The 25,649-nt window shown below is 52.8% G+C and overlaps 1 protein-coding gene across 1 annotated transcript; it reads right to left on the reverse strand.

Annotated features, from left to right (window-relative positions):
• Nucleotides 1–2,265: 2,265 nt before the first annotated feature.
• Nucleotides 2,266–25,157, reverse strand: TNS4 (tensin 4). The gene is made up of 13 exons (XM_084750210.1): nucleotides 24,830–25,157; nucleotides 20,943–21,463; nucleotides 15,915–16,287; nucleotides 14,035–14,453; nucleotides 12,219–12,305; nucleotides 11,633–11,758; nucleotides 10,323–10,415; nucleotides 10,133–10,210; nucleotides 8,320–8,394; nucleotides 7,530–7,698; nucleotides 6,706–6,774; nucleotides 6,455–6,481; nucleotides 2,266–4,802 (listed from the first exon to the last, which is right to left on the reverse strand). Exons 2-13 carry the CDS (start codon nucleotides 21,367–21,369, stop codon nucleotides 4,661–4,663), a joined length of 2,085 nt encoding a protein of 694 aa, XP_084606336.1. The 5' UTR covers nucleotides 21,370–21,463; nucleotides 24,830–25,157; the 3' UTR covers nucleotides 2,266–4,660.
• Between the last annotated feature and the right edge of the window lie 492 nt (nucleotides 25,158–25,649).

A 25,649-nucleotide genomic window follows, 5' to 3' on the forward strand; every position in this document is an offset into this window, starting at 1 on the left:
GTGGTAAAGCTGTGTAAGCACATGGTGAGGAGGGGGCTGTCTGTGAGGCACAGAGGGTATCTATGCAGCAAATGCCTGGCCAAGCTGTACCCCGATCCCTACATCTAATTTTCAGGGTTAAGGGAAACAAGCATCAGATGTCTGAGGCCTCACAATGTGGTATTTGTTAAACTAACCTGCGCTGAGGGAGATGGGAGCTCCAGTCTGGCTTTTTGCCCACGTGGTCCTCTTAGATTTGTAGAGAACCAGGGACCTCGGCCCAGATCAAGCAGGGTTAGAGGCTCTCTGCTTAGGTGTTTCCTGTCCTGTCCTGAACTCCAAGTCCTCAGATTCCTCCCCCCCCAACCCCCCACATATCCTGTCTCTTGCCCCACAGCCATATTTCGAGAGCACAGATCTGAGCAATTACTCTTGATGGAAAAGCCCTTTGATGTCTCCCCATTACCTCTAGAGTAAAGTCCAAGTGCGTATTGTGATGCTTTTGAGTTGCACAACCTGTTCAACAGTACACAGTGGTCCTGAGGCTAACCTCTTTTATTTTTTATTTTTTTTCCCTCTTGGCCTGTGTGTATGTAAGTGTGCCTGGTACCTTTGGAGGCCAGAAAAGGGTGTGAGATGCTCTGGAACTGGAGTTACACATGGTTATAAGCTTCCACATGGACGCTGGGAATAAAACTTGGGTTCCCTGCAAGAATAGCCAATACTCAGTCACCAGGTGGTGGTAGCGGCGGCTGTGGTGGTGGTGGTGGTGGTGGTGGTGGTGGAGGCGGCAGCGGCAGCGGTGGAGGCGGCGGCGGCGCAAGCCTTTAATCCCAGCACTTGGGAGGCAGAGTAGGCAGACATCTGAGTTCCAGGTCAGCCTGGTCTACAGAGTAAGCACCAGGACAGCCGAGGCTACATATAGAAACCTTGTCTTGAAACAACCAACCAGGGGGCTGGAGAGATGGCTCAGAGGTTAAGGGCACTGACTGCTCTTCCAGAGGTCATGAGTTCAATTCCCAGCAACCACATGATGGCCCACAGCCATCTAAAATGTGATCTGGTGCCCTCTTCTGGCCTGCAGGTGTATGTGCAGACAGAACACTGTGTACATAATAATAAATAAATAAATCTTTAAAAAAAACAAAGCATTTTTTAAAAAAAAGGAAAGAAAGAAAGAAAGAAAAAAAAGAAACAACCAACTAAACAAGAATAGCCAGTGATCTTAATTGCTGAACCATGCTTTCCTAGACATTCTCCGCTGATGGGTGTGGCCTTCTTTTGTCTTTCATCTGCTCCCTGGGGAACTTCATATGTAGCCACTTTGAACATAACACACCAGTTCCCAGCCCTGTGCTCCAGACACACATCTGTTCGCCTGCCTAGGAATGCTGGAGAGGTAGGACTGGCATGGACCAGAAACGCAGCCTCCCTGACACTTACTAAGGCAGCTGACCGGCCACCCCCGGCCGCCCAGCCTCAGTTTCACAATCTGAAGAATGGGATTAAACATAAGGTTCACTCCTCCTTGCACTGGACACATAGGAGCTCTCCCGGGAAAAGGTGGTTTCTCACAGCTGGGTGTGGTGGCTCATGCCTTCAATCCTAGCATGCAGAAGGCTGAGGCAGGAAGATGACCAGGAGTCTCAGACCATCCTGGGCAACAGCCTGAGACCCTGTCTCCAAAACAACAGCAGGGCTGGGGACATGGCTTAGTGGGCAAAGCCCATCACTATCCAACATTGAAGACTAGAATTTGGATCCCGAGGACCCACACAGAGTCAGATGCAGCAGTGCACATCTGTATCCTCAGCCATGCCCATAGAGAGATGGGAAGCAAAGACTGGAGAACCTCTGGAAATTCATGCACAGCTAGCCTGGTGCACAACAGTGAACAGCAGACCCTGTCTCAAGCAGGGTAGAAGATGGGACAGGTACCTAAGATTGTCCTCCGACCTCCACACATGCACTGTAGCATGCATGTACCCATATGTGTCCACATTCACACCCCCATACACATTAAAAACAACAAAAAGACACACACACACACACACACACACACACACACACGTACATTACTATAGGGGCTGGAGAGACAATTTAGTGGTTAAGAACACTCTTCAAGAGGACCTGGGTTCAATCCCAGTGGCTCACAACTGTCTGTAACTCCAGGAGAGTTCCAACACCCTCTTCCTGCCTTTGTGGGGGATGCATGCACATGGTGTGTGCAGGTAAGTTGCCCTCTGCTCCGTTGGATCCCCTTCTCTGCTCAGGACTCAGGACAGATAGCTCTGAATGTCTTTATTTCCCAGGAGGCACACAGGGAGGTGTGGAGGAAGACTCTCCAACTCAGCCTAGAACTAAGCACTACAAACTGGGAAAACAATCCTTAGACCCCAGGGGTGGAACAGAGCCCGATCTCGTACTAGGAGGACTGCTTTTGGCCTGTACCACTAGCCTAGCACCCCACCCTCACCCCCAGTCTGATTTGCTTTTCCTGAGTTGAAATCATAATCCCTCAGGTCTGACCTTGACCAAGGACCAAGATGCTCTGACGGTGGGAGGGAACAGACATTTGCTCCTCACTGAGTTACACAGTGGGCTTCTGTGAGATTTTTCCTTCCAAGCCATGGAATGGTCTAAGGAGGCAGGAGGGCTGAACAAGGGGAACAGCTTTTCCAGGGCTGGCTGGGAGTGGGAGAGAGAGAGAAAGGGCCCGGCATCTTTAACCAGCTGGGGAAAGCTGCCTCTTTGCATTCTTGACTCTTTGCTGCCCCCTTGTGTTTGTAAAGCTGGTGCTGGCACATAGCTATGGGTGTGTGTGTGTAAAGCTGGTGCTGGCACATAGCTATGTGTGTGTGTGTGTGTGTTTGGGGTTGGAGGACCCAGCAAGATTAGAACACTACTGTAGCAACAGGGTCTCTCTTCCCCGATCCACCAGGCATGGCTTACTTGAGCAATGCCAGGCAGCTGTGATACCTGCCCTGGGACACTTGCTTACCAAGAAATTGAAAACAAAGATGGGGCTGCTATTCATTTGCAATGGGTGGGGAAAGAGGAATTAGACACAAAGACCGTGAGTGCCACTGAGTCTTTTCTGATCACAGGGACAAGGGTCTTCTACTAAGCCTGCCAAATCCTGGGCCAACATCACACAGTAATTGATGAAACCACACAGGAGTCCAAGCTTGTAACTGCAGAGCCCAGGGATCTTTCTATTGGGAAAAAGATCCCAAGACCTTGGCAAATTATACCTAAAAATCAAAAGAATCTAGAAAGTTCCAGCAGAAGGCTAGGAGTTGACCCAACTGTAACAACTAGATCTCAAGATGGCGGAAGTCTTTGAATTACTGCATTAGAGAAGGCCACACCGACAGAACCTTGATCCCAACGTGGAAGCAGCACAGCTATGAAGATTCACTCCTGTTCTGTCCTTGGACTCCACTCTGACAACTTTGGGGGCAGGCTGCATTGGATGGGGGCCCCAAAGTAAGCGAAAGTAGGTGTGCTGTGGCTGCCAGGCCCGCTCTGGCTGAGACCCTCGGCCTGGTCTCCTCTCCACCGTAGACTTCGGACCTTGTAGGCTCCCACTCAAGGTGATGCGCTCCTCCCATAGCAGCTCTTCCTGGAGTGGTGGCCCCAGGCCGGAGCTGGACTGTGTGGCTGCTGCAGGGAAAGGCTTTGATGCGCATTGGCTGAGATCTTCGAAAACTTTAAACCTCTCTCTCTGCCTCTGTATGTATGTGTCTGTCTGTCTGTCTGTCTGTCTCTTTCTTTCAACAGGGTCTTGTGTAGCTTAGACTGCCCTTAACTTATAATGTAGCTGAGAATGACTCTGAATTTCGGATTGTCCTGCCTCCTCAGTGCTGGGATTACAAGCATTCAGCCCTGTGCGTGGTTTGTGGAGCTGGTGACGAACCTCAGCCCTCGTTAGCTTTGGGCAAACACTCTACCAACTTACATCCTCAGCCCCAAACCTGGAAAAGAAGAGAATCCTGGCAGGGGATCCGAAAGGCCCTCAACAACTTGAGGAAAGCAACAGGTGCGAGGGAAACAGAATCTGTCCCCAAAGTCTACACATCATCACCAGGTTCCAGCCAGGAAACCTACGGGTTCTGACCCAGCACCTGCTGTTTGCCACAAGGCAGGGGTCATAGGTCCCTGGCACGCCATGCTGTGTAGGGGAGTGTTCAGGTGAACGGGGCCAGAATGTCCTCACAGATGTTTTGTTTTTTTCGAGGCAGGGTTTCTCTGCGTAATTGCCCTGGCTGTCCTAGGACTCTCTTTGTAGACCAGGCTGGCCTTGAACTCAGAGATCCACCTGCCCCTGCCTCCAGAGTACTGGGGGTTAAAGGCGTGTGCCACCACGTCTGGTGCTCGCAGGCGAGTTTTATACAGGGGGTCTTGGGTGGGCTTCAGCAGCAGGGAGGAACACACTAGCGATTCCCAGCGGAGTCTCCAAGGAGGAGCTGTCTTGTGGGTGGGTCTCTTTTCATAACTGGAAGACATCGAGGCCCAAGAGCCAGGTGAAGGTGACTGCTGAATGTCACAGCAGGTTCAAAGGCTTCAATTTGACTGATCCTCGGGTCCAACAGATAAGTCTGTCAATGCAGCCAACAGCTCCATGCCCAGGGCAAGTCCCTTGAGATGTCAGGGAGGACACACAGGCATCTCCCGTCTCCTACATCCTTTCTGGGTCCTGAAGCAGAGCGGTCACCAGGCTGATGACCTGGGAAGCTGGCTGGACTGCATCATACTCTGCGAAGAGGTGGCACACGTTCTCTTGTGGCTCTGTCTGGCTCTTGGCCACAAACCCAAAGATCCTGGTGAGAAAAGAAAGTTTATGGGGATGTGGGCTGGAGGGACATCAGGCTGAGGGGAGGACTGGGCTACTGAGGTGGGGTTAGGGGAAGACACTCAGCCTAAGCCAACCAACTTTGGCATCTTGTGTGGTTTGGTTTGTTTGTTTGTTTTTGTCTTTTGTTTTTACAAGACAGGGTTTCTCTGCGTAGTCCTGGACTCGCTTTGTAGACCAGGCTGGCCTCGAAGTCACAGCAATCCACCTGCCTCTGCCTCCTGAGTGCTGGGATTAAAGGTGTGTGCCACCATGCCAGGTGACATCTTGTGTGTTTGTGTGTATGTGTTATGCACATATTTGTGTGGACACAGCATGTGTTAGTGCGTGGGGGGGGGGGAGGTTGATGTTGGGTGTCTTCCTCAACTGCTTGCTACTATTTTTTTGTTTTGTTTTGTTTTTTGTTTTTTGTTTTTCGAGACAAGGTCTCTCTGTGTTAGCCTTGGCTGTTCTGGACTCACTTTGTAGACCACTTTGGAGGTCTCACTTTGGAGACCTCGAACTCACAGCGATCCGCCCGCCTCTGCCTCCCGAGTGCTGGGATCAAAGGCGTGCGCCACCACGCCCGGCTTGCTACTATATTTTGAGACAAGGTTTCTCACCGAATCTAAAGTTCACCAACTGGCTACACCAGCCAGCCAAAGAGCACCAGGAATCTGTTCATCTCTGCCTCTCCAGCGCTGCGGTTATAGGCACATGGCATCTGGCCTTTTTTTGCGGGCTCTGGCGTTCTGACTCTGTGTCCTTGTGCTTGGGTGAAAGCACTTGACTCACAGAGTCACCACCCCAGCACTCTCAGTACCACCTTGTAATGGGGGCAGCTGAAGGAAGAAGGTGCCTCCTCTGTCAGCCTGGGATATCGTTTAATTTCAGGCTCTGGGTACACCCTCATTTTGAATGGGTTTCCTGAGGACAAGACTTGGAAGCTCTATTATAGGGCATTGATGTGGCTTGGCCTGCGTCCCTATAACCTTTAACAACCTGTGCCTCTGGCATGACACCTAGGGCTCTAGACTGGGGAATCTCTCTCTCTCTCTTTTTTTTTAAAGAATTATTTATTTATGATTTATACAGTTTTCTGCCTGCATGTGAGCTTGCACACCAGAAGAGGGCACCAGATCTCAGTATAGGTGGTTGTGAGCCACCATGTGGTTGCTGAGAATTGAACTCAGGACCTTTGGAAGAGCAGACAGGACTCTTAACAACTGAGCTATCTCTCCAGCCCGGATGGAGAGTCTCTTACATGCTTACATGCTGTACCACACTGGCTCTTATGATCAAGATGGAAACCCTCCTCCCTCTCTCCCTCCCTCCCTCCTTCCTTCCTTTCCTCCCTTCCTTCTTTCCTTCCCCGCTCCCTCCTTCCCTCCCTTCTCCCTCCCTTCTTGAAATAGTGTCTCACCACGTAGCTAGCCTTGAACTGACGACATAGACAAGGCTAGCCTGGAACTAACTATATAGACCAAGCTGGTCTCAAACTTATGATCCTCCTGCCTCTGCCTCCTAAATGCTGGGTTTAGAGGTGTGTGCTACCACACCTGGGCCTCCCTCCTTCTGCTGGGCCCGGGACCCTGGCACAGGGCAGCCTCTTAGAGCTACTGAGTGGCGGGAAGAGCTTACCTGGAAGGCTTGCAGTACTTTTGCCACCTGAAAGAAAGGGACATGACAGGTGTGAGTGGCGGGACCTGACTCTGCTCCACAGGCCCTGACGAACAGTGGGAGCCGAGTCTCGACCTCTGCCCTGTCCCACCTGGCCCAATCCCTGTCCCCTTAGTATTCACAGGCTGTCTCTGCTACTTCAGTCAGCAGTTACCACGGAGGGCAGCTAGGCCTGGAACGGCCTTCTTAGCTCGGCTCAGCCTTGAACTTACTTCCGTTGCTCAGGGTCCATTCCACAGAAGCGGAGGGTGGTGAGTGGATAGTGGCGTCGGAAAAACACCCTGAGGGGATGCAGAGAGAAAAGGCAGGCTGGTGAGAGGGCCTATTCCCATGCCAAGCCCCCATGTCAGCATTTCTGGTTCCCCCAAAGCTCACATGTCCTATCCTACTAGGATTCTTATGCCCCATCATTGCTTCCTCACTACTGGGACTGGGCACACAGGCTGTGTCTTTCCCTTCCCATGCCTTACGCTTCTATATCGGGGTCTTCTGCCACCCACCCCTAAGTCACTCACTGTTGTTGTTGTTTTTTTTTTTCTTTTTTCGGTTTTTTGAGACAAGGTCTCTCTGTGTAGCCTTGGCTATCCTGGACTCACTTTGTAGACCAGGCTGGCCTCGAACTCACAGCTACGCCTGCCTCTGCCTCCTGAGTGCTGGGATTAAAGGCGTGCGCCACCACGCCCGGCCAAGTCGCTTACTTTTTGAGGGCAGGAATTACATCTTGGTCTATTCTTGCTGTCCCTGGTTAAATTAGGGAAGGCTCTGGCTAGATTGAACCTCCAAGCCCTGGGAGGCGGTAAGCTCTTTCGACTCTGAGGAGTCATTAGTGTCTGGCCTCAGTAGAGACCTCTGAAACCTGCCTAACTTCATCCCTGCTAGCCCCAGTGAGGGAGGCCTAGGGGAGGCAGGAAACGTCTCTGTTATCACCCAGCCTTTAGCAGCTCTTTGGGATCCAGGGCCCTGACCTCTGTCCTCAGCCTTCCTTCTAGCCCAGCTCTGTTAGCCTTACAGCCCAGGGGCTAGGAGGGGTCCTTACTTCCTTTGGACGTCAGTCAGAGTGATGCCTTGTTCAGTGACTTTGAAATGGACGACAGTAGGCGTGGGGAGGACATCCCTCTCCAAGGTGTTAGAGATGGCCTTCTGTACCGCCAGGGCTCCGCTCAGGGTCTCCACGCTCACAGAGCTCAGGTACAGCGTGTGGCAACCTGTGGGATACAGATATTGAGCTGAGAGTGGAGCAGAGGTCTTACAGTGTGGGTGGACCGCTGGGCTCGGGTCCTCCCTATGCCCAGGGACAGGAACGGGGCAGAGGGAACAGCTTTCTCCTTCAGGAGCCACCAAACAGACTTGGAGTGACCAAAATCTCTTTCCCTCTCCCTATGGCTAGCTCATCGCCTCAGTGAGACTAGGGAGAGAAAGAACGAGGAGGAGGAGAGCCTTTGTGATCCCAGGGTAGGAATCTCAAACACAGACATGTGTACAGGATGTGCAAGGGTGTCGGCTCACCAGTGGCCCCCAACCCCGTCCCCCCCCCACCCCCCCCCCCCAGTCCTCTTCCCTCCCCACAGGCCCACAGCGGCAGCCTCTCATTTCTTGCTTTATGGGGCTGAGGCGGGGGTGTAGTGGGTTGTTAAAGCCGCAGAAACAAAGCGGTAATGGAGAGCATGTGTGGGCCTGTGTGTCTTCTGTGTGTATGAATGTGTGTGTGTGTGTGTGTGTGTGTGTGTGTGTGTGTGTTGGGCGTGCATCTGAGTGTGTGTGCTTGTAGAGCTGGGAAGTGGTCTCTGGGGGTACAGTGAGCCCGGCACCTCCCCTGTGCCACTCACCCGCAGATATCTTCAGGCAAGGAGGGGTCTGGCCGTGAGTCGGGGAGTCCGACGCTGGTTCTGCTCCGCCTAGTTCTGAGAGGAGGCGGAAAAAGAAAATGCCCCAGGGGAGAAAGTGGAATGAGTGGACCTCTGTCAGGAGAGAAGCCTTCGAGAAGCCCTTTGAACACTTCCCACAGCCGCCCGCCCCTCCCCCTCCCCCCCACAACCTCCAGGAAGTGACAGGCTGGGAAGGCAAGCGGGATGGTCTCAGTTAGGTGAATGAGGAGGCACCTTGCCTAGCTTGCGAGCCTCTGGGGTCCCTTCCTACCTCGACCTCCCAGCCTCCCAGGTCTTGGCCTGCTGCTCTGACCTTGTCCTCACAGGCCCCTGACCTCTTCTCTTGGACCCCCTCCACCCCAGGCTCTTCTCTGCAGAGTCGGGGTGCTGTCTCCACCAGTCTTTTAGGGCTCCTCCTGCTCCCCTCTCCGCCTTCACTCTTGCACAACTGAGGTGACTAACCCCTGAAGTGTGCTAACCGGGGCTCGGGGTTGACACTGTGGGCCTGTGGACCAGCTACTTAAGCCTAGGACCTCATTTCTTTTTTCCCCTCCTTCCCTTTCTTGCTCTTTGTCTTCCTTTCATCAGTATTTCCAAGCCCCTACCCCCCCCCCGACCCCCACCGAGACAGGGTTTCTCTGTGTAGCTCAGTTTGTCCTGGAACTCGCTCTGTTAGACTAAGCTGCCTCCGCCTCCCAAGTTGCTGCGACTAAAGGCATGTGCCAGCATGCTTTTTTTCTTTCTTTTTTTAAATAGGTCTTATTAAATAGTGATGACTGAACTAAAACTCACTTCTTAGCCTCAAGTTCCTGGTTACCCTGCCTCAGTCTCCCAAGTGCTAGGATTATAGGGTAAAGGCTACCACTTCATTTCTTACCTATGAAATGCGGCAGTAGGCAAGAGTTATATAAAGGGTGGTGCTAGTGGTGTGTGGAGCTGGGATAACATCAGACTTTGTTCGTCAACTGTCGGATTTAGGCTCTTTTTATCCTTTCAGAGAGGGCTGCTGACTCCCTTAGGCAGTGGCTCTCAACCTTCCTAATGCTCCCACCCTCCCACGCCACAGTTCCTCGTGTTGTGGTGACACCCCCAACCATAAAATTAATTTTGTTGCTACTCCATAAGTGTAATTTTGCTGCTATTTATGTATTGTAACGTGAACATCTGATATGCAGGGGATCCGATAGGAGACCTCTGGGAACAGGGGATTTGATCCTCAGAGGGGTCAAGACCTACAGGTTAAGAACCACTGCTCTGGGCTGGAGAGATGGCTCAGAGGTTAAGGGCACTGATTGCTGCTCCAAAGGTCCTGAGTTCAAGTTGCAGTCACCACATGGTGGCTCACAACCATCTATAATGTGATCTGATGCCCTCTTTTAGCCTGCAGGTGTACATGCAGTACTGTATACATAATAATAAATAAGTACATCTTTAAAAAAAAAAAAAAAGAACCACTGCTCTGCGGTCTATTCTGGGCCAGGGCCTGTGCTGTAAGCCTTGTGTGAACAATCTCATTGAATCTGGGCCCTGATACGTTAGGTAGGTCGGTCTAAGGACAGTTGTTCTCACTTGTGTGGGCAATCAGGCTAGGAGAGGCACTGAAGCTCCGAGGAGCAAACATCGTTAAATTCTCCCAGGTGGGAAGTGGAGAGACGCGGACCTAGTCTGGAGGAGGCTCTTGTCCTACTGACCCTAAAATAATTCATAAACAAGGTTGAAGCAGCCACTGGAAACCTTTCTAGCGGGAACCAATGGGTCTGGCCCAGCCACCTACCTTTCTGTGGGATGATGAGTTTGCAGGGCAGGGCCAGAGCCATGATGGAGTGCTGGCACACGAAGGCTGAGAGGCTCCCTGCAAGGGAGCAGGAAGCTCTGCGTGAGTGGGGCTTTCCCAGCCTCCTATCATGGTGCAGGGGACCAAGCCCCAGAGGTACTGAAGGCTACTGGAGTCTGGGGATACTTACCAAAGTAGGGCTCCTCATCTGCTCCTTTCAGATGCACCCCTTTGGCCGAAGACTCGATCAGGAAGTGACGGATAAGGTCAGTGCCGTCCTCACCTAGACAAAGAAAGGGAGAAGGACTTTTGTTTCAGAGCCGGGCGTTAGCAAGACCCTGGCCCACCTGACCCCGTCCACTTCTTCCGGGTCCATCCCCCCAGGCTGTCATGCTGGCCTCTGCCCTCTCGTGGAGCTGCAGATGCGAAGAAACCTGTGTTCATGGGCTCCAAGGTGCCTGCACATTTGCTGGGGGTGGGTGGGGTGGGGTTGGGGGTGGGGCAGATGATGCCTCTGCATTTAGAAGTTCCTCCAGCCTTTAGTCCCTATCAGCTCATCCCTGCAGGAGCAAGGCTGGCTGCAACAGGTAGCAGAGTGCCCTCTGACCCCACCGACCACAGCTGCCTCCTCCATTTGGGCTTCACTGCCTCTCGAAAGGCTTCCTCGAAAACCAACCCCTGCCCCACAGGTTGCCATCTCCCCCACTCACTCCTAATCCCATCCTGTGGCCATAATCCGTATTAGGTCATTTCTCTACCTCTGAACCAACGCCCCAAACCCTTGCTAAGGACACAAGGTTGGGTGTCGCTCTATGCCTTAGGGGTCATTCGCTGCTTGAGAACTTACTCCCAACTGGGTTTAAGTGAGGGTAACTATTACCCTGGTCACCCTGCCTCAGTCTCCCAAGTGCTAGGATTACAGGTAAAGGCCATTAAGTACTGTAGTACTGTCATTATTTACTCTCGTCTATCTTGACAATGCGGTAGCTTCTGCGCGTGAGGCCTCTGCATGCCTGGCTCCTGACACAGGGTCTGGTACACGGCAGACCCCCTCGGAGGTGTGTGCTGAGTAACCAGATGAACACATGAGGTCACAGGAGCACAAACAAGCTGTCACACGGGTGTGGTGAGTGATTCCACAGGTGATAAGCTCTCTCACACGGGATGAGCTATTTGAACACGTGATAAACTGTCGGGAGTGTGATAAGCCCACAGATAGGTTCCTGGAGATAAATCCAGGCTAGACAGGGGTACCCAGAAGGCAGCAGCCTGAAGAGAGGTTGGGGCCTTCCTCCTCCTCCTTCTCTTCTATCCTCCTTCAAGGGTGGGACAGGGAATTTGGGGACACAGGGACATCTCTGGCTTTCAGAGACACTCTCCATGGAGCCTGGGATCTAGAAGGCAGCTGCCCTCCCAGGAGTCACCCCGATAGTCCCTGCCAAACTGGGACAGAGTCCACTGTGGTGAGGCCTCTGAGGTGATCAAGCAAAAGGCATGTACCTGGCCGGTTTGGGGCAGATGACGGAGTCTCCTGCACTTTCAAGGCAAGGCCGAAGGAACCCCGGTAGGAGGAACTGTCCCTGATGACAAAAGCTCCCGGCTTTTCTTTCCTCAGCAGGTCGATTGCTGGAACAGTTTTTGGTTAGAGGCCTATTTACTCTACACGGTCCCCAAAAGGTCTCCACAGAGAAGTGACACACTGTTTCCCCCACCCCCCAGGAAGTCCCGTCTCCTGTCTGCTTTCTACATGCTTTGCTTGTTTTCTTTCTTTCTTTCTTTCTTTCTTTCTTTCTTTCTTTTTAAAGATTTATTAATACATATATAGTTTTCTACCTGCAAGCCAGAACTGGGCACTAGATCACACTATAGATGGTTGTGAGCTACCATGTGGTTGCTAGGAATTGAACTCAGGACCTCTGGAAGAGCAGGCGGTGCTCTTAATCTCTGAGCCATCTCTCCAGCCCACTTTGCTTGGCTTGTTTTCAAACGAGGCCAGCAGGTCACCCACCCTTCTGCAGGCTGCTCTTTGCTACCTCCTTTATTACCATGACCCAGGGAGTCCCCTGGAATATAGTGCTGGCCTTACCTTGCTCTCGAGCGATGCTCGGCTTAAACCAGTATTTCGATGTGTCCATCACGAACTTCATGGTGGGCTGCATGTCTTTGGCAGGACCTGGAAACGGGCAGAGATGAGGCACTCTATAGGCTGCATAGAGGGGTGTTGGGAGGAGACCCCCCCTCCCCTCAGGGATCCCATCCCACTCATCTCTCCTGAGCCATCTCCAGGGTCTCTCCAGAGTGCTTGCCTAGCATGCACGAGGCCCTGGGTTTGCTCCTTAACACACCATGAAGCCAGGTGCGGTGGTGCACGGCTGTCGTCCCAGCTGTTTGTTGGGATGCTGGGGCAGGAGGACTGTATTGAGTACAAAGCCAGCGCGGCTACAGAATGTGACCCTAGCACAAAAGCTGGAAACAGTGCTGGCAAGGTGGCTCAACGGGCAGCAGTTCCTGTCATGAGGGCTCCACAACCTGAGTTTGATCCCCCTGAACCCATGTAAAGGTTGAAAAGAGAGAACCCACTTTAAAAAGGTGTTCTTTGATCTCCACATGTGCTCTGTGGCATGCCCCGACCCCCTGCAATAATAATAAAGTCTGTTGCTGTTTTAAAGACGTATCTGAGGCGCCATTCTCTCCCTGTTTGTGTTGCTTTCATGGGCGGGAGTAGTGGGCTACAGTGAGCAGCTCATATGCACAGGAGTCATCTTGGGACTCATGTGAGGTGTGTGCCCAGAGGGTGCTAGGCTCAGCCAGTGTTTCCTGCTTCTGAATCTTTGGATGTCTAGTCACAGGCTCCGGGAAGGAGGGTGTTTGCTGTTTTGTGGTTTTCAGCCATCTGTGATGAAGTGCATTGTCTCCGTTCCCTGTTTGCCCCATGGACACTCACGTCATCCATGACGGCTGGAGTGAGGACTGATGCGCCCTCTGGCTCTCCGTGGATTAGCCAGTTAGTCACCAAGCCTCTTGCGCAGACAGCCTAAGGGGTGCCTGGCTTTGTTTTCTCCTCTTCACCCCAACCGCCCAACCCTGGTTCTAGCCCCACACCCTTCTGCCAGGCAGCTTCCTCCGGGGCAAATCATTCCGTCTGCACTGCTGGCCACACACCGTGTTTCCTGTTCCACTTCCTGATGGTCCTTTTTGTCCAAAGAGTGACATCCACCTTTCGGTTTGACACTCAAGGCCACTATTCTCAACGAACTGCACCTAACATTCCGGGAGTTTCCAGTTGTCTCTGCAAGGAATGCCTTTTCTCCCTTCCCCTGGCTTCTGACTAAATCATATGTCACACCAGCCATCCTCTAGGCTTCCTGAGCCACTCCTTCGTCTGTCACCTAGTAAGCAACTCCACCTCCGTGAGGACACTATTCATTTCTGGGGTTTTTTTGTTGTTGTTGTTTTTGTTTTTGGAGACAGGGTTTCTCTGTGTAGCCTTGGCTGTCCTGGACTCACTTTGTAGACCAGGCTGGCCTCGAACTCACAGCGATCCGCCTGCCTCTGCCTCCCGAGTGCTGGGGTTAAAGGCGTGCGCCACCACGCCCGGCGAGGACACTATTCTATGATGAGTCCTGGTTTGGGCTACTCTTTTTGGATTGTGTCCATCTGTGTGTCCTCACAGCTTGGTACGATGCTTAGCATATACAGTTGGTAGTCAATAAAAGTGCTAAGCGGAAGCTGGGCGGTGGTGGCACATGCCTTTAATCCCAGCACTTGGGAGGCAGAGGCAGGAGGATTGCTGCAACTGTTGCCAACTCCCCCCCCACCCCCACCCCCCTCCCATTCCTTGGACTGCTACTAGTTCCCTTAACTAAACCCTCCAGTGCTGCAGGTGTTGGATTACAACATACCCTCTGGAGATGCAGGAAGAGGAACATCTGGCAGAGTGTGGTGGTGGCTCTTGGTGGCCTGACAGGGGTGGCTGGGAGATGTCGCTATGGATTGGACAGAGCCCTGGTATCCTGGTGTCCTCTGGGCTTGGGGAGACTGTGGTTCTGGGTACCCATTGATGAGCACAATGGGTATGTCCACCATGGAGTTGGTGACAGATGGGGGGCAGCTACTGGCCTGCTCCTTGGCCAGTACCGGAGGAGACTGGACTGCTTGGGGCTGCCCCATGGCTGGTACGGGGTTGCTGACATCACCAGGTCTTACACACTGGGACCCTCGGTCCAGGCTGTGGAGGCTGGAAGAGGAGCTGGCTGGACTTCCCAAGGATCTAGAAGATGATTGACAGCTGGAGACGCTTGAGTGGAGGAGGGACTGACTGCTGCAGGAAAAAGTACACAGAGTATTAGGCTGTTGGGTGGTGATGACTTGGAGCCAGAGTTGGGTTGCGGAATCTAGCCATCTGGGGGGCCCTATCTTGGCTTAAATAGGGCACTTCACATTCCATTACCCCAAACCCGGAGCACAGAGTATCCCCATCTGAATTCTAAGGGCTGCAGCAGGGTACAGAACCTTCTAGGTTAGCCTGGCCTGGATCTTTACAGGCTGCTACAGCTGGGCTGGACATGTCTGTGGCTAGAGGAAGTCAACTCCATCAGGCCAGGGACTGCCGTGGCCACTGCCTTTGGGGTCTGTGCGTAGGACTGAGGTCCTGTGGTTTAGTCATCCTGAAGCCGAATGGGCTGTTACGCAATTCTACTGTGAGGCCTGAGAACAGTGACCTGGGACCAGTGTAAATAAAGCCCAGGAGGCGTTGGTTCCTCCTACTAGGTTTTGTGAGTAGCAAGCACGGGCAAGGGGGGGGGGAGGGGGCTTTCATTCCTAGATGCTTCACCTCAGGCCCCTGTGCACACCTCTGAGATGTACTTATTTTTTTAACAATTCTTTTTTTTTTTTTTTTTTTTTTTTTTTTTTTTTTTTTTTTTTTTTTTTGAGACAGGGTTTCTCTGTGTGGCCTTGGCTGTCCTGGAGTCGCTTTGTAGACCAGGCTGGCCTCGAACTCACAGCGATCCGCCTGCCTCTGCCTCCCGAGTGCTGGGATTAAAGGCGTGTGCCACCACGCCCGGCTAACAATTCTTTTACACACATAAAAGTGTCATGCCTGTGTGCACTTCTGGGCACCGTGTGTATACAGTGCCCGTGGAGGTCAGAGGAGGGCACTGGTCCTCCCGGAACTAGAGTTGTGAGCGGCCACGTGGGTGCTGGAAGCTGAGCCTGGGTAGGGATGCTCGTCCGCACTGATGAGCCACACCTCTCCAGCTCCCATCCCTGAGTTTCAAAAGCCCTTCTTCCAGATGGGTCATGGGAAGGCTGGGCAGGAAACAGGCGAGCCTCACTGAAGGAGCACGCTGCTTTCAACAGGTCAGTGGAAGCCAAGAACTTACTTAGCACACTGAACTGTGGTCTAAATACTTTGCGGGGGACCTTAAGATAGAAATGGCTGCAATAGTAGAAAAGATAATGTGTATTCTTTTTTTTCTCTTGATGCTTGTATTTTACTCACAGAACAGAGTGCTCACCCTCTTATTTTTTTGGTTTTTTGAGACAGGGTTTCTCGGTGTAGCCTTGGCCATCCTGGACTCACTTTGTAGATCAGGCTGGCCTTGAACTCACAACAATCCACCTGCCTCTACCCCCCAAGTGCTGGGATTAAAGGCGTGTGCCACCACTCCCAGCTCCACCCTCCATTTGTGTGTGTGTGTGTGTGTGTGTGTGTGTGTGTGTGTGTGTGTGTTCACGTGTATGCTGCCAATGCATGCAAGGTCACCAACATAGAACTTACCTTCCGAATACATAGCTGACGTCTGACACGGGGCTGGCTGACAGCATAGAGACCCTGCTGCCCTGCTGTGGGGCCTTTGGCCTTTTCTCCCAACCTGGAGGCGTTGCCAGTGGGGAGCCAGGAGCCTTGCTTTCCCGGCAAGGGATGGAGTTGCTAAGGGAAGATGGAATGTGGGGAGAGGGACCCCTGCCCTGGTTCCCAGAGAAGATGAGGCTCTCGCTGCTGCTTCGAGTCTCTCGGGGGATGTCTCTGGAGAGAAGGAGGCCACCACTTCGTGGGGAGCCAAAGGGTGGGGTGACACATGGGCTGGAGCAGCGCTGGGGACCATCGAGGCATCTTGATCTGGTGGAGGTCACTTCGATGTACTTTATATCTTTGGGCGCAGGAGGGAAGGAGAGAAAGAAAGCACCAGTGAAACCCAGGAGCTAGAGAGACTAGGTGCTTCCTCTATACACCTGGGGGTGGACCACTGTCTGGCAAAGGTGGTGGAAATTGGGGGCGCACAAGCTATCCCCCTTCTAGAGGGTCAAGAGTCCTTTCCATGGCTTCTCAGGATGGAAACTAGGGTAGTGCCCCGGAGAACAACTCAGTTTACTAAAAACAGCTCATGTCCTCCCCTATTCAAAGCTGTGGAGCCCAGCCTGCCCCGGGGCTCACGGTTCCTTCCCAAGCCTGTGGTGCCTGAGCCCTGGGGCCCTGGGTGGAAGTGGCATTCTACCAGGCACAGGGGACTCTGGGCTGACTTGAGCTTTCTGCTTCAGGGGGTGTAGAAACAGGCTGGCTCTGCTGCCACGCAAACTAGGGTGTGTATCCTGACGTCATCACTTTCTAGCCAGGAGGCCATGAGTAACTTTCCAGCACTCTGTTGGCCTCAGTTTCCTTAACTGCAAAAAAAAAAGGGTTCTACACCCAGCCTTCTAGGGTGGTGCAGAGGAGCCTGGCTCATGGCAGGCCTCTTCAAGGAAGGAACAGTCCCTACCAACTGCTCTTGGTAGTTCATAGGGAGCCCCCCTTGCTGGCTCACAGTGGCTATTTTTGGCTGAAGAGGATGGAGCGGCAGAGATGGTTTGGAGAACTGTACTGTTGGCTCTGAGAAAGAGATAAATTCTTAAAGAAGGCTCGTAAGTACAGCTTCTTTCTTACACACACACACACACACACACACACACACACACACACACACACACCATTTGAGGCACAATCTATCCCTAAACTCCTTATGTAGCCCAGGATTGCCTTGAACCTCTGATAATCCCATCTCTACTTCCTCAGGCCTGAGGCACCACATCTTAAGTAATACCTGGAGTACCGGGGATTGAACCCAGGACTCTATGTATGCCTGGCCAGCCCTTTACTGAGCTGCATCCCTAGCCCCAACTCCTGTTTTTATAAAGACTTTATAGCGTTTATGCCCACAACCACCTCTGAAGCCAATGGCCCTTCGGATGAGCCAGACATTGTTTTTACAGAGGAGGCAAAGGGTGATGGGAGATTAAGTGGGAGTAGTGTTGTTGAGGTTTCTTGCATAACTTTGTTACCAAAGACCAGCAATTGCTAGCACGTAACACAGCTGCTACCTGTAGTGTTAACGGCGACTCTATTCAAACGCTATTAATTCCCGTGTAACAGATGAGAGAACCCAAGGCTCCGCCAGATCGAGTTAGTTGTCCAGTGTCACACAACTAAAGGATTGGAGATTTCAACTTCTGCCCCTGAGCTGATAAGGGCTCTTCTAAGACAAAGAGGAACTCTTTAGGATTCCATTCCAAGACCTTCCTAGAGCTTATCGGCCCAGGTGCGGGTCTCTTGACCTGTCGGAAGTTCCTAGCCCCCAACTCTGTGGGCCATAAAAATATCTAAGACCTTGTATGGGAGCTGAGCAGGGCGGGAGGGGCCCTGTGCTGTGACTCATCCTCCCTCCCCCCCCCCCCACTCCTTGTCCTGAGGTAGATGGCTGGGGGAGGTGGAGGCTCCCACCCCATCCCTGGGGTGCAGCCACTGTTTACAGGCCTGTGGGGCAAGTCCCGGCAGTGTAGGGTGGATGCAGGCGCCAGCCGCAGGCCTGGCCGGTGAAAGGGAGGGCATGTGGGTGGGGGGAGGAGAGACAGTTATTAAACAGCCTGCCCTTGGGACTGGCAAACAGCCTTGCCTGGCAGGAACTGCTGGAAAATGAAATGTGGGGACTTGATCCAAGGATGGGGTGGGAGGTCGTACAGAGGATGATGGTGTTTGGGTCTCGGAGCCAGGATAGTTCTGAGATGGCGACTCTGAAGGACAAATATGAAGAGAGGTGAACTGGAGGCAAGGAAGGAAGGGGGTGCTGAGCAAGTGCTGGGGGTGGGGCGGGGGTGCTGAGTTTCAGAGGAGAAGCCTTAGGCTGCCTCTAAGCAAATTCCAATTTAGGGAAGAGAGAAAGGAACACGAGTGAGTTTTAAGGGTTAGAAATAGCCTGAGCTGCCCACTTGGTAGGGGTGACCGAGGACCACGGCTTCCTTCCTCAACCTCAATTAACATCTCTATAAAATGGCGTCACTATGATTTCCTTCAAGGGCAGAGGCAGGGACAGTGCATCCCAGGACCCAATCTTCACAAAACCGAGGGTATGCACCTAATGTCCAGGGAGCCAAGAGAGGCCGGCCAAATATGATGGTTGAGCTTTACCATCTAGCTTTCTGCTGGTTCCTGAGAACAGCGTCCTTCAAAGGAGGATGGATGGGACGGTGTCAGGGCAAGGGGTGGGGTGGGGTGGGGGGGTGGGGAGTGGGACTGGGGGTCGGGTAGAAGCTACAGTGAGGATGTTAAGATGTAAGAGATATCACCCAGAATTATATGCAGTGTGCTGGCCTCTGGATGCTTTCTCACCAGCCACAGTGGCCCACAGGAGGGTTTGAAGAGGTTGAGGAGGGCATAGAAGGCATCTGCCAGGAGGCTGCCTGGGTTTTGGTTAGCCTGGGCTACAGAGCAAGCCTTTTTTTTTTTTTTAAAGGAGAAAGAGGAGGAGCCAGAGCAGAGGGCTGTTATGGGGGGAAGGGGGGAGGAGGGAAGGAGGGGGTGGGGAACCTCTGACCACCGCCAGCCTTCCTGGATTCCTTGTTCCCTAGAATTGGATGGACCCATGATTATAGTGGCAGACTGTCCCCCAAGAAATCCAAGGCCGGGGACCACTGCTCTGGCAGCCATTTGCTCACCATCAGCCCTTCAGTGGAAGAGAACATTAGTTGTTGTCAACCCCACACCCCACCCTATGCATGTGGACTCCTGACACTGATCTTGCCCCAACTGGTCTTGGCCCGGTGGAATCCCTGCCCTGGGGCCTGAACATTAAAACCCTGGGCTGGCTCCTGCCAACAGTAATTAGGTCCTAAGCGTTTCCTTGCCGCCATGTGCCCATGACTGGCCTTCAGCAGCAGAAGGCTGCTGGGTGGGAGGGGCTGGAGTGGGGGTGAGGGTGGGTAGGGAGATTGGGGTGTGTGTGGAGGGGGGGAGGGGGGGAGACATCTTTAACAGGCCCTGCAGGAAGAGGGGAAGAGGTGGGAGGCCACGATCCCGTGGTGGATGCAGGAGGGCCTGGGTGCTGGGTTGGCTTTTATCCCAGAGTCTAAATTGCCCTGCGGCTAGCTGTACAGGCAGTCCCCAACTCTACTCCGGCTCAGTGCACCAGGACTTGTGACAAACAAGGTAGTAAATTCCTTTTCTCTCCATAGGTACTCTTTGAGGTAAGAGCTCTTTTTTTTTTCCTTTCTTCCTTTTATTTATTTATTTATTTATTTTTCATTTCCCCAGACTGGGTTTCTCTGTGCAGCCTCAGCTGTCCTGGACTCACTTTGTAGACCAGGCTGGCCTCGAACTCACAGAGATCCGCCTGCCTCTGCCTCCCGTGGTAAGAGCTCTCATTTTGTCCGTTTTTAGGTGAGGAACCAAAGATAACGGAGGTGATGTCAGCACCTTGCACGAGGCCGGCCTGAGCCCGTGAGTGGCCAGGTTAGACAGGCTCCTAACTCTAGCCCGTGTTTAACTTAGTTGCTCATCTGGCATCTTGGAGGAGTGGGATAGACAGGAGGACTGATGAGTCCATACAAGTCAGGCAGGAGCCGAGGAATTCAAGGTTATCCTGGACTGCTTAGCATGATTGAGGCCAGCCTGGGCTACATGAGATCCTATCTTTAAAAAAAAAAGAAAAAAGATTTTGTAGGTTTTCAGCATGGGGCCAGGGCCTGGCATGCAGTACATGCTCAGAAATTGGATGTTATCCTAGACTGCACTTGCGCCTCCCCATTCCTGCTCTCTGACCCCTAGAAGCCTCACTTTTCAGCCTGCCCAATGGGTCTGTGGCTCCTTGACCCTCATTCTCAGAATACACTTGAAATTTCTCAAAGCGTGGGGACCTGAATCGACACCTAGGGCTTCCCAGATCCCCTTGGACTGCGCGTGTACTGGTGTCGGCTTGTACCAGCTTGTTAAAGAGCCAAAGACGGCAGATTTCAAGATGCTGTCTAGCTGGTTGCTGGAGAGATGGAAAGCCAGGCATTGTGGCACAAGCCTTTAATCCCAGCACTCGGGAGGCAGAGGCAGGTGGATCTCTGTGAGTTCGAGGCCAGCCTGGCCAAAACCAAAACCATAGAAATCCTACAATAATTTCAGGGGACTGAACTTAGACTCTAAAGAGAAATATCAAGAGCTTAAGTAAGGCTCAGGGACTCTGCATTTAGGACGCCCTCACTATGCACACCATCTTGGAAAACGCTGACACTGACTAGCACCTTTAAATTCTCATAAAACAAACAAACAAACAAAAAACAAAAACCACAGGAAACTGGAGTCTATCCATTTCTAAGCTCAGGAACCAGACAGAACTGGATAGTGAAGGAAACCTCTATTTTTATCTTTTGTGTGGCAGAGAAATCAGAAAGGTCAGAAGTTTGTTTAGGGCTGTATAGTACTCCCCACAGGACAGGAGCCACTGTGCCCCAGATTCTGTAGAAGAACCCTTATTTGCTTGAGATCAGTCCCCAGTCCCCAAATCCTTACCTAGGGCTTCGGGTTCCTCCTTCTTGTTCCTTGAGGTGATACTGTTGGTAGGCTCAGCCTGGGGACCAGCAGTCCCAGAAGGAAGCAACTGGAAGGTGGGGTCTAGCTCTAGGATCATCTGGTTGAGTGTCTCCAGTGAGAAATCAATGCAGGAGTCTAGGTCCTGTGAGGCCTCTGAGGCCTGCTCCCCGGTGCACTGCAGGAGGCAGTGAGCTTGGGCCTCTGCTTGCTGGGCCTGCTGGAGCCTGCTGGAGGTGCCTTTGCACAGTGCGGGGGCCATCAAAGGCTGGGTTGCCCAGCTCTCTGTGGTATAGTAAGGGCACAGTGCTGGGAGGCCAGGGCTGGGGGTTGGGTGCAGGGCCATCCTCGATTCCTCATGGGGAGTCAAGCTGACCACATGACCTCCAGCCAGCAGGGAGCTGGACATGATGGGGCAGGGAAGTTCAGTGGTTTGCCTCTGGCTTCCAATCTGCCTCACTTTTACCTCGGAGCTAGATCCTGCTCGCAAGAGCTCCTAGGGCCTGAAAGAGAAGAGTGTGATCTAAGTGACCCCTGTAGGTGAAACCCCTGCCTCAGCTAGTTCCTCATCGAAAGACAGAGCGCTCCTTCAGCTAAAGGCCCCATTGGCCTCCTGTCTCTGACACTCTCTGGCTGTGTAAGTTTGCACAAATGAATTAACTTTCTCCTGTCTTAGTTTCCTTGTTTTAAAAAAAAAAGAACCAGCCAGCAGGGAGCAGTGGTGGCTCACGCCTTTAATCCCAGCACTCGGGAGGCAGAGACAGGCGGATCGCTGTGAGTTCGAGGCCAGCCTGGTCTACAAAGTGAGTCCAGGACAGCCAAGGCTACACAGAGAAACCCTGTCTCGAAAAAACCAAAAAGCCAAACCAAACCAAACAACAACAAAATGAACTAACCTTAATAATATGCTTAGGACAATGCCTGGTATATCGGATCCTAGTCGAGTGATGGTTACTAATTACTTACTGTGTCATGTGCATATTTCTAGATGAATGTTAGCTGGTGTTTATGAGGAACTACCAGGTTCAGAGGCTCTGAAAGCCCTTGTACAACCCTATGAGGTAAGTATCACCATTATCCCATTTTGCAGAGCAGGGTTGGATCCCAGGCTGCCTGCTGCCAGACCTCCCGGGGGTGGTTGGTGAAATGGATAACTAGGCAGGTGAGCAGCTGTGAATAGAGTATCATAGGAGACTCAGGGACTTGAAGGAGATTCTGTGGCAAGGGTGGAGAAGGCAGGGAGGCCAGGGCTTCCTGTCAGAAGGAGGTAATGGGGCAAGGCAGGCAAAAGCCCAGAGGCCAGATGGGAGGTCAAAGGTATCCAGGGAAGAGAGAGGCGCTTGGGATGGAGGCATAGGGAGGGGGAAGGCGGGCTGGCCTGGCTCTCTGACACTCACAGGCTCAGATCAGAGCTGATAACTCAAACCCTGAAGGTACAAGGGAGCCACATGAGCCTTTTTTAAAAAAAAAAAACTGGGTAGGTAATGCTATCATCAGATCATCAGATGACAGTCACTCACCGGGCGGGGGGGGGGGGGGAGGGGGGAGGAGGGAGCTCCTCCAGAAAAAAGAAATGTCCTAGCTTTTTATCTTCCTCACTGTGAAAAGCTCTTCCTGTTGTCTAGCCCTGATGCCGCATACTTGTTTCTCGTGGATTGGAAAAGGTCCTGGGACAGACTAATGAGAAAACTGGGTGGAAACGGGGGACATGCTGGCCTCAGTCCTTCAGGCAGCCTGGTGCCTTTCTCCCTGCCTACCTACCGTGTCAGAGCATGAAGCTACGACGTGCTGCACGCGAGAGAAACCATCAGACAGATTCTGGAATTGACTTAGAAACCGGGGCTGATGGAGCGTTACACCTCCGTCAGGGGTTCCCAGTTACCCAGCATGCATCAGGTTCCAGGCACTGGTCAAAATACCTTATACAGCTGCACCCAGTAAATTCAAGCTTCTTGCAGCCCTAGCCTCTGGACTCAGGCCATTTTGCCCCTGAAGATAACCCAGTCTCGAAAGAAAGCATTAGGGATTGGGTGTGGTGCACACGTTTGTAATCCCAGCTCTGGGGAGACAGAGACCGGAGCTCTACACAGTGTGAGTTCAAGGCTAGCTTGAGATTTGGAGACCCTGATCCAGTCCCCTGTCCCCCAACCAACCATCAAAATAACCAACAAAACCCGAAGGAAAAAAAAAAACAAACGGACTGAGGCTTCATATCTGGGATTTAAATCTAGGCCTTGGACCTTTGTAATCTTAATTCCTTCCACTACATGGCATTCAAAGGCAGAGGGGGACACAGAGTTGGGGGAGGGAGCGTGTGAAATGCCTGATTACAAAAAGCCAGGCCTGTCTGCACACCCCAACCCCCCCCTCCTTACCCCAGGCTTCCTAGGCTTTGTTATCAGACTTCTGGGTCCTGGAGGGGGATGGGGGGGGCGCATGCTAATGTGGGGAAGCCATGTGGGTAAGTGTGTCTATAAACGGCAGGTGGGAGGAAGGGAGCTGGCCTCTGAATTCCTTCCTTGGGGGCAGCTGAGGACACAGAACCTAAGACACAGCTTTTCCCACAAAGTCTCCAAGAGTCTAAGGAGCCAGGCACAGCTTTCAGGGTTCACTGCCAGGCCCACAGAGGAAGCTGGGGATGTTGGGCAGGGTGCACTGGAAGCTGAGTTAACCCCCCCTTCCCCCCCACACTATGACCAGGACTCAAGATTGCCTGCATGTTTATATGGACACTGCCTTTGTGCTCCTGCGGATAAGGATGCTCTCTCCCCTCTAGGCAGGGCTCAGTGCTCTTGTCTGTCTGATGGAGAGCCCTGATAATAGCATTCACTTGACCCTCAGTCTGTTTCTCAACAGTTCTGAGTGCGGGTGGGCGGGCAAAGGCTAAGGGACTTGCCCAGGCTCTGAGCGTGGGTCCAGGATTTCAGGGTGGGTATTCTGGCCACTAAAAGTCCTACCCGATAGATCACCCTCTTAATCTTTGTGTCACAGATGTCAGGGCTCTCCTATCTCGGTCGGGCCCCTTTCGGGATTCTGGAACCAACTGGTTCTGAGCATCGGGTGGAGATGCAGAAGACAAGAAGGCTTCCTCCTGCAGAAGTCACCCCTGGCCCCGGGCGGGCTCTGAGGTGTTGCTATACACTTCAGGCCGGCGCACCTCCCCAGCTGGATCTTTTCGCCTCTAAGTCTTAGGGAGGAGTGCCTGGGCTCAGTGTGTGTGTGTGTGTGTGTGTGTGTGTGTGTGTGTGTGTGTGTGTGTGTGTGTGTGTGTGTGTTGTGTGTCTTAGGAAGGATTCCAGTTAGCACTGCCTATTTACAGCACCCTCCTACTTTCTCCTTTTCAGAATCTAACTTTTAAAAAAATTTTTTTTTCTTCTTCTCTTTCCTGCCTCCAAAATTCTGGGGGCAGGGAACTCCTAGGGCTCTGGGAAAGCCCTCATGGTCATCCTGGCTCACTTCTGTTGACTTAGCCTCTCCCTTGTACAAGCCTCGGTATAGTAAGGCAGAGGAGGAAATTCCAGCCTTCCCCCGCCCCCGCCCCCGCCCAACAAAGCACAACCTCAGGGTCTCCATTATTTGAGTCTAGTCGTCATTGTCCCCCATGATCCAGGGGGACGGATGGCAGCAGGCAGGGAGGACAGGAGGACAGTGGACCGCCTCCTAGTCTTGCTTAGTGCTCTGTCTAGGGGGATCAAGAGACCTGGGTCTATGGAGGCAGGCGCTAATCAGGTGTCCAAGAACCCAGGCCAGCTGCTTCTTCCCTGGCCTCGGATTCTTTTATCTGTGCACCCCGGGCGCAGACTTTAAGGGCTGAATTGCGTCTCCCCACCCTACCCCCCAACCCCCTCTAGTGAGTAAAGGGGCCTTACCTGTTTCGTGGCCGCTGCGGCTGCACTCACATATGACTCCCAGGATCAAACTGTGCTCAGCCCAGGTAAATTGCAAGAGGAGGCGCCAGAAAACTTCAGGACCCGCCTTAAGAAGAGCCCGCTCTCAACCCTCCGCCCTCCGCCCTCCTCTTCTCCCCTGAGGCTCTCTCTACACGTGGCCTTGACAGCGGGGGCCCCGCCCCGCCCCAGAGGTGTCTTGACCGCTCAGGTGGGGCAGGCACAGGCAGGGAGGGGTGTGTGTAGTGATGGAGGGGGGCGTTGAGAAGCAACTGGCCCGGCAGGCGCCGGTTAGGGTGTGTGTGTTTGTGTGTGTGTGTGTGTTTGTGTGTGTGTGTGTGTGTGTGTGTGTGTGTGTGTGTGTGTGTGTGTGTTTAGGGGCCCTAAGCTCCCAGCTTGGCCCTTCCCATACACCACGTGTTCAGGAGGATGCCTAGACCAAGGTGTGCTGCGGGGCCTCCCTCTAACCCTGTGCGGGAAGGAGGAAACAGTGGGTTGGTAGAGACTGTGAGAAGAGAGAGCTTGGGTCTTGGTAAAGGACACACTAGTGGGTAGAAGACCCTTCCCCAGACCTAGTCTGCGGATCTGGATGCTTCCGCGAGGCCCACATACTGCCTTTTCTTCCTTCTGTTCCGTTACAAGGCTGAGAATGAGGCTTCTGATGCCAGGGAGGACAACTGAGCGCCCTGGAGGGCTCGGCCTAGGGCTGTTGCTCTGCTTCTCCATGATTCACCTTCCAAGGAAGCTCAGTTAGGTGGAGGGTGGGAAGGCAACTCCCTTCTTCTTTTTGTCTCCAACGCCT

Source organism: Acomys minous, assembly GCF_964271855.1.
Source record: "Acomys minous genome assembly, chromosome: 12".
NCBI classification, from domain to species: domain Eukaryota; kingdom Metazoa; phylum Chordata; class Mammalia; order Rodentia; family Muridae; genus Acomys; species Acomys minous.